This window comes from Cynara cardunculus, assembly GCF_001531365.2.
Source record: "Cynara cardunculus var. scolymus isolate 2C chromosome LG 2, CcrdV1, whole genome shotgun sequence".
NCBI classification, from domain to species: domain Eukaryota; kingdom Viridiplantae; phylum Streptophyta; class Magnoliopsida; order Asterales; family Asteraceae; genus Cynara; species Cynara cardunculus.
In genome coordinates, this window is record NC_037529.1 from 68,991,618 (window position 1) to 69,000,656 (window position 9,039).

Sequence of the window (9,039 nt, forward strand, 5' to 3'; positions counted from 1 at the left end):
AAATATACCCTATATATATATATATATATTTAAAGATAATAATTAAATATTTTGTTAAAACTCAATGATTATCTTAATTATATTTTAGATTTTTTATATTTAAAATGAATATTTATTCTGTATTTGATTATGTTTATCTGCAGTTAGTTACACGAATTTAAAAATGAAGCTTTAATAAGTTGTGATATTAAATTTTAAGTAATATGTATCAATAAACAATACTTAATGTATAAAAAATAGTTTTAAGAATTGTTGCCAAATGCTTTATAATATAGTATAGATAACTAGGTTCCGTTTTCAATATCAAGATTAGGGTTTTTGTTTGGACAAATTGCATTAAAAAATAACGTATTTTTTTAACTTGATTTTTATTATGGATAAGATACTTTCAAAATTTCTATTTTGGTACCTAATATGTAAAGTTTAAACATTTAAAGTATCCGGGTAAATGACTGAAGTATTAACCAGTTACCATGCTGATGTAGCGAGTGATATGGTATCCAACTCAGTATTATTTGTTGAAGCATTAACCGGATACCACATCAACATGGTAACTGGTTAATGCTTCAACCAGTTAATTAAATACTTAAATGTATAAAAATTTACATCTTAGATAGTAAAATAAAAAATTTAAAAATACCTTACCCAAAATAAGAATCAAAATAAAATACGTTACTTTTTTATTTAATTTATCATTTTGTTTTGGTCCAAATAAAACCAATATCAGTGTCTTCTTTTGAATGTTTTGGTTAATAAATTTATTTGTTATATATGCAAATGGTAAATATCCCAAACTTGAGGGGGTCCAAGTGTATTTATAGCCATTGGCTCCCGCTTTGGAGACATCAAATCATGAGTTGTTTTTTATTTTCTATATTACCCTCATATCCACACGCTTCTTTAGTCAATCTGCTTACTAAATTACAGTGGCAATTTGGTAATCCCACTCCACCTTACGTTCATATTTAACAGCGCCCACGTCTCTCTCTGACTCTCTCTTTCTAGTGAGAGAAAACAATGGAGGAAATTGCAGGAAGGTATGAACACCATTTTTTGATGAATAGAAGCACACAAATAATCAACGAAGGGATTTGGGCGAAGCATTACTCGTCGAATCATCAGATTCTGCTGGTCGGAGAAGGGGATTTCTCGTTTGCTCTCAGTTTGGCTGTCTCGTTTCGATCAGGTTTCAACATCGTAGCTTCTTCTATCGATTCTTACGGTAATCAATCGATCCTTATTCTGCTTAAATCTCCATTTCAAAACCCTAGCTAGCTAGGGTTTCATTAATCAGTACTTTCATACATTCTACTTGTAGATCGTGTTCGTTGAGTACTTATAGTGTCTAGTTTAATCGAAGGTCTATTCAGTTATTTTGTTGATTGACACAATATCGATTTATTTTTGCTGTTGTTATAACTGCTTCCTTCCTGCATACTTTCATGGCGAAGGTGCATTGAAAAGCAATGGAGACTGTTAGATCATAAAAATTAGATTGAGGTTCATATATACTTCGTACTTTTTTTTCCGGCGAAGGTGCATTGAACAGTAGATTGAATGATTGTTTAAGTAAAATAGTTCATGATTGAAACTGAAAATATGAAATATAAAGAAGAACATTTCCAATGCAAAGTTTTTGTAAGCAAAAAAATGCTTTTCTTAGAAGAACTGATCATCCTTTCAGATCTTGTATAAAAAAACTTGATTCTTATCTTGAACTTGATGTTAGGTGACTCGTTTTAGCTTATTTATGTATTTTATTGACTATATACTTATTATCGATGTTAAAAAAATACATGAAATAAGTTCTTATGATGATACAAAGGTTAGATATGAATCTTATCCTTAGTTTTTTCCATTGAAATAACTTGAATTGAAGTTAAGAACACATTTGATATTTGAAATTCAAATGAGGATTCCTGTTTTTGGAAAATATAATGTTCTTGATTTGGTAATGAATTTTATGGTATTCATGGTGACTCTTGGGTTATACCCAATTTAAATGTTCACATTTCCATATAAAGATCCTTTTTTCAAATATGAGGGCAAATCATATACTCCCTTTCAAAACAATTGAAATACATGCTTTTATTGTAAGCATGTATATAAAAACAAGTTATTGATTTATTCTGGTGTGATACCATTAATAAGCACTTTTGAGTATTTGGATAAACAGTTTATATCGGTGTCAAACCGGTAATAAGGAGTTTTTTAAAAAGTTAAATCATTCTAACTTATAATAATTTGATAAAGACTTTTGTAGAAAAATATAAGTTTTTTTCAAATAATCAAATCCCAAACACCCTTGGATGACATTTTTACTTTTATTTAATTTCTCTTTTTGTTACAATTCTTAATTAGTTGTGCATTAAATGATAAATTTGAGAATTTAGTTATTTATTTTTGAAATTTGACATTTATTTTGTGACAAACATAAATAGGTATGGGGACAATTGTTTCAGGGTGGAGGAAATAAAATTTATACAATAATTGTTTTATACATGATAATGAATTTTTTTTTGAGAAAACCACAAAAATACATTTATGGATGAAATATATAATTTTTTTTATCAAAAGATAGCTCTAAATCAAAATTTTAGTATGATTTTGATGGGTTTGGTTTCACATTTATTGTTTTTATCTATGAAACAATATATGAAACTGTTATAACTCGTAGATGTTTATGTATTTAACACAAGAATATCAATGATTATCGACAATATCGTGTTGCTAGATGTTGTGCTTAGGAAATATAAGAGAGCGAAAAGGAACTTGGATCATTTGTCTAGATTGGGAGTTCAGCTTTTATACGGAGTTGATGCAAGAACGATGAAGCTTCATGTTGATCTTCATATGCGAAAGTTTGACCGCATCGTATACAATTTCCCGCATGCCGGTTTTCTCGGAAAAGAAAGCGATCATGGAGTCATCATGTAAGGTTATTAGACAAAAAGAGTGCAAAAACCTGTTGTTTCATGTTTGACACGACATTAAACTTGTACAAGACAAAATTTGAATGGGCTAAAATGCTTGTTTTTTTGCCACACCAAAATAAAATGAAGTAACATTGGTAAATTACTAAACCAGACACATTAAATTAAAGGGAAATTGACTAAAATAGCCGATCTCCCCAGCCAATTTCATTTTTTAGCCACTTTTTTAAGAAATTCCCATATTAGCCGGAGTTTATGCATGTATAAAGCCTATAAAGAAATTTTCTTTGTTACGTAAAATTGTGTAAGGATCCACACTTTTTTGTTAATCTGGAAATAGGCTTTATGCAAATGTATAAACTCCAGCTAAAATTGGGATTTGGTTCCAAAAATGGGTAAAAAGTGAATTGGGTTGGAAGATTGATTGTTTTGATCAATTCCCCCAAATTAAAATCTTTTGCAATTCTTTCACATACCTGTCCACTTCTTTTTCGTCAAGTTCTGTCTGCATACTGAACGGACCCTTTAACGTATTTCGTGCTACGTGTAGGATACACAGAAATCTGGTTTGCAGTTTCCTCAAGAATGCAAGTCGGATGTTGCGACCAAACGGCGAAGTTCACGTAACCCACAAGACTAAATACCCGTTCGATTGTTGGAATATCGAAGAACTCGCCTCCCAAAGTTGTTTGACGTTGCTAGAATGTGTCGAATTCAAGCTCGGAGATTATCCTGGATACAACAACAAACGGGGAGACGGGTCGAGATCCGATGAGCCCTTTCCGTTAGGAAAATGTTGTACTTTCAAATTCATATTATCGACAACCAAGAAATCAACCACTTCATATCATACAAATCATCAAGAACCTCTACAAATCCTGTTGCAGAGACCGAATGCGATTCTGCTTAAGAATAAGGCCCCTGTTATCGACAGCGGGGAATGCTTTAGGATTTTCGTGGAGTATTTCAATCATGCACGATCGACATACGGGCAAACTGATTCCTGTCTATTGACTTCTGTTTTGAATCATCTGAGATTCGGGTTTCAAAGATACATGACCGAAGATCACGGGAGATGGTTGATCGGCTACGTAAATCTTTTGGGAGAGCTTCGAAGTTTGAGTGAACGGAGGATCGAATTCTTGCAAAACCGGTTGCTGGAAGTCGATCACCGACGTTGCTTGTAGAAAACAATCCGCAACCTTTTGCTTTTTGTGTTGGCGTCATACGGAGTTGGCTTACTTTATAAAAGCTGCGTAAAGTTAAGAGACTTCGGGTTTTTGTGGATTACTTTTGAAAATTGACATTTATTTTCACACAAACTCAAACAGAAATGTGTACGCTTATTTTGGGACAAATGAAGTATCCAAGATAGATTCTGACTCCTCCTAGAAGATTCTAGAATTAGATTTCTTTATTTATTATGTTAACGTTAGAAACCGAAAAACAGTCTTTGTGTGTATGCGACAAAAACCGTGGTCATGTATGAAAGCACGATGGTGCCAAAGGATGAGTTTTATTTTTCTAAGTATTTAGCGTTTGGGTTATAAAAGTAATTTCGGTTTGTAATTTTTCGTTTGGTTCCGGTCTTGGCTTCTCTTTAGCGAATAAAGATTCTTCCTGTGTTGACCTACACCATCTTCTGGCAATGGAACCATGTTTGAGTTCATGTGGGACCAGTCTGTTTTTGTGAGACCTGAGAGATTATTTTTTTACACTTGAAACTTCATAGCAAAATGTTTTACAGCAAAACACTGTTAATGTTACCTTTGCAGCGTTTTGCTGTGAAGTTTTAAGTGTAAAAAAGTTGTATATGTATATATATATATATATATATATACACACACACACACACACATACTTTGGATCACATGATACCAACCTGTTTTCGTGAGACTATTTTTTTACACTTGAAAATTCATAGCAAAACGTTGTGAAAGTAACTTTCACGGTGTCTTTGCTGTGAAAATTCAATTTTTTTTACCTTCACAACGTTAAGTGTAAAAATGTGGTTTCACTGGTCTCACGAAAATAGATTGGTCTTCCGTAAACCCAACTACATACATACGAAAGTTTTTGAAGAATGTAAGAGAAGTTGAAATAATCTTAGAAAGATGGTGGAACATGGAGAACATAGTCTTATATAGTTTTGTTACATTGCCATTGCTTCAAATCTTCAAAATAATATAACCGTTGAAGATGATCTAATTGGTCCCTAAGCCTATTAAGACCAAGAGTAAATAACGATTTTTGTTTACGTGGTTTGTTAATAATTTTAAGGGGTTGTTTACTAAACGTTTACTTGGTAAGTGCTTACCGGATAAATTTTCTCATCGTATAAACATGGAAGGGCTAAGAATCTTAATAGGTAAGAGCGATGAGAAGGATGAAGAGTTTTAGCCGATAAGTGAGGATGACGACTTTTACCCAGTAAATTGTTGCATTAAATATGTTTTGATATACTAAAATCTTACACTTCAAAATAAATCATAGCATTGACTCCTATCGGTAAGTGTTTACCGGGTAAGCATTTGGGTAAACGACCCATAACTTCTGTTCCCGTGGTTTAGAAATTTATATTTTCCTCCCAATTTGTTTTTTTCATCTTTGGACTAATTTTTATCTTTAAAGTACAAAAGAACAAAACAGTAAAAAAATTTATAAACCACAGGGATTGAAAAAACAATAAATTATAAATCATAAAAACGAAAACCATAATTTCTAAACAAACCAAAAAAAAAACATAATTTATGGGCCGTTTACCAAACACTTACCCGGTAAGCGTGTACCGGTATAATTTAACACTGTCATTTACTTAATATGTCTCACTCTTATCGGGTAAGATTCTTGATCCTTACCATATTTATCCGATAAGGTAATCTGATTTGGTAAACACTTACACGATTAAGCTTCGTTCTTCTAAATCCAATAAAGATTTCATTTTCTTGTCAAAAAGATTTCATAGCTTTTTTTGGAAACATAAAAAGAGGTGTGTTTTCAGAGATAGAAATTGGAATAAATATATAAAATAAAATCCAAATTAATTATAAAATATAATTTTATTAAGAATGTAAAAATAATTGGTCCCCTTATTTTAGAAAAGTCAGATATTTGATCTCCCAAATCAGATATATATAAACCTCCAAATCAATTTAAAATATTTTTTATGTCTTTTTTTGGGTCAAAAAAGCTTGGATCACCCCTTATAGTCAACATGCCCCCGGGGCGATCCTGTGGTTATTTTATGAAAAACTTAAAAAAAATGGCTATTTTATTAATTCATTAGGTATATTTTGATCATTTTGGTGAAAAACCCTTTTCACAATGCTAATATGGTTTCTTGTCACATCGGAAGTACCTTTAAAACTTGTAAAATTGTATTTTAAGAAATTTGTTTTCCATTTACTTGTTACCTGTAAACCAATTATTTCCTTTATTTTATCTGTTTACGTGACATTCTGATAATGATATCGATAATATGTGTGTTTTACTTGCATGACATGTATACAAAAAACATCTGGAAATTATTTTGAAAGCTCCTCATTTTCCTTGTAGTTCTTGCGGTTCCGTTCAGCAGCGGAGCCAGGAATTTTAGCCAAGCGGTTAGGGATGGACTTGGTTTGGAGCATACCGTGGCACCTGCCACTGTATTATTACTCCATTGAAGGGTAAAAAAATTTAGATTCGTGAAAGTTGCAACCGTATTAATTTATTGTGTGTCATCGTATGTATTTTGAAATTACAATGAGAACAAGTTTTATTTGATATAGTTGGTTTGCAAGACTTTAATTCCACTAATGATCCAAGTTCGAATCCTGTTAGTGTCATTTTTTAGTCAAATGGTGCTACCGTTTGAAAAAAAAATTCATATATTGTTTTTTATAGTCAAATAAAAAAAATTCTATATTTTTTTTATAGTCAAATGGTGTCACCGTTTGAAAACATTTATGAGTCCGTCCCTGCACATGGTTGCACCTTTAAAGAGTTGTTTGTTTACCTTTTGATAGTTCCATTAAGAGGCAATCTCTGAATTTTTAAGAGGTGAATATTGTTTGACAAAAGAAATCTGCCTCTTAATGGTTCTAAAACCCTCGAAATAATTTTGTATCATGGGCCTCTCTTAACCATTTAACGTTTTAATTTCGTTGTAAATAATTACCAAACAGTTATATTTCATTTTCTACTATATCATGAAAGCCCATTAATCATTCTGACCACTTACTCATTTTGTACCAAACCATTCAGCAACTGCCAAACAACCCATAAGATGGATTATATGCCATCAAAGTAGTCGAATGTGTTTTGTAGTTGATGTTCACTGAATTTTTTCTAATATCCCGGAGTATCCGTCAAATTTTAGCAGGCGCCTTTCTTACCCATCAAAATTTTCACTTGCGAAAATAAGTTGAGTTGGTACACATGACCCCGCTCGGGACTTCATAGGTCTATCCCTAGTTTCATTCGTCGGCCCTATGAACTGGATAAAATATCATAAAAAACTATTGTTAACATTATCGGGAAACAGTGTACGTTCGATACAGATGGGTTATCTTTATTCACTAAAGAGAAACAATACGAAGCGAATGAATACAAACCAAAATCACTTTCTGTGGCTCGAAGTAGAGCTATTCATGAACAGGACGACCTACTAGACCTGACAGGCTTAGACAACACTTCTAAAAAAATGAATAAAACCAGACTAGATTATTAAAATTAATGGACATGTATAAGGGGTTGTTTGAGAGTTGTTGAATGGTTTAACACAAAATGATTAAGTGATCAGAATAATTAAGAGGCTCTCGTGATATAGTGCAAAATGAAATATAAATCGTTTACTAATTGTTTACAATGAAATTAAAGCATTGAATGGTTAAGAGAAACACAAGATACAAAATCATTCAAAGAGTTTTAGAATCATTAAGAGACATTTTTTTAGATTCACCTCTTAACGGTTAAGAGGCCGTCTCTTAACGAAACTATTAAAAGGTAAATAAACAACCCATTAGTACAATTTTTTTTAGCATGACATCCCATTTGTTAATATTTTTTAAATTAATTAAATTTAATAAATAAAATTAAAACTAAGGGAAATAAAAATTCATTCCCATTTTCAATCCCTGTCATTTTCATTCATCCACCTGACTTCTAAGAGTAAATTATGTTTTTTTTTTCATATGATTTGCTAAAATTACGAATTTTCTCTATCTTGTTTCTCAATTGCTACTTATTCCTTTTATTTTAAAGAAATCAATTAAAATTAATTAAACGTTACAAAGTTAGAAAATCGAAGTTACTTTTGGCATAAACAAAAATACCCCCTTAGCCACAAAGGTGGTGTCTGATTGGTTTGAGCTTGGCTCAATCACAGGTTTAAATCCAAGGAGGAATAAAAATTCCCTTGTGACCATAGAGGTTCAAATGCAGTGACTCCGAGCTATCTTTAAAGCAGGTGGTCGTCCTGGGATTAGTCGGTTCACATAGCGGGTTGGATATCCAGGTTAATAAAAAAAAAAATGACCTTCGCGGACGTTCGCATAAACCTACTCAAGCACCTTCGATTACGGTGCGTTTGGTAAACAGGATATACTAGATTCATGTTCCATGTTTGGTAGGATTTTTATGTGCAACAGACATAAATAAAATGGAACAAGTTTGTTGGACCCTACCCAATGAAAGATACGTATATTTTACCAGTATAACCTAAAAAAACTTGATTCAACTACAAGGGTGGTGCTTGATTGGTTTGAGTTTGGCTCCAAAGGTCAAAAGTATCAGGATGTCTCATTTCAAATCCAAGGAGAAATAAAATTCTCTTGTGGCCACGGAGGTTCAAATGCGGTGACTTCGGGCTATCTGCAAAGCAGGTGGTCGCCGTGAGATAAGTCGGTTCGCATAACGGGTTGAATATCCTGGTTAATTAAAAAAAAAACTTAATTCTTTTCCAAAACATTAAATAGGTCTTTTTTTTTTTTAAATTTTATTCATTCTATAAATTTTATCTATTTTATTTTATACTTTTTAAACTTTAATTTTAATGTTTTCGAAATATTAATTTTTATACGGTTTCTATATTTTTATTATTTTATGTAATTTTCTCTTTGAAAAT

General features: G+C 31.9%; 1 protein-coding gene across 1 annotated transcript; it reads left to right on the forward strand.

Moving 5' to 3' along the window:
* Nucleotides 1–1,017: 1,017 nt before the first annotated feature.
* Nucleotides 1,018–4,120, forward strand: LOC112506380 (uncharacterized protein At4g26485-like). Its single transcript, XM_025110386.1, has 3 exons — nt 1,018–1,222; nt 2,735–2,933; nt 3,484–4,120. Exons 1-3 carry the CDS (start codon nt 1,018–1,020, stop codon nt 4,118–4,120), a joined length of 1,041 nt encoding a protein of 346 aa, XP_024966154.1.
* The last annotated feature ends 4,919 nt before the right edge of the window (nt 4,121–9,039 follow it).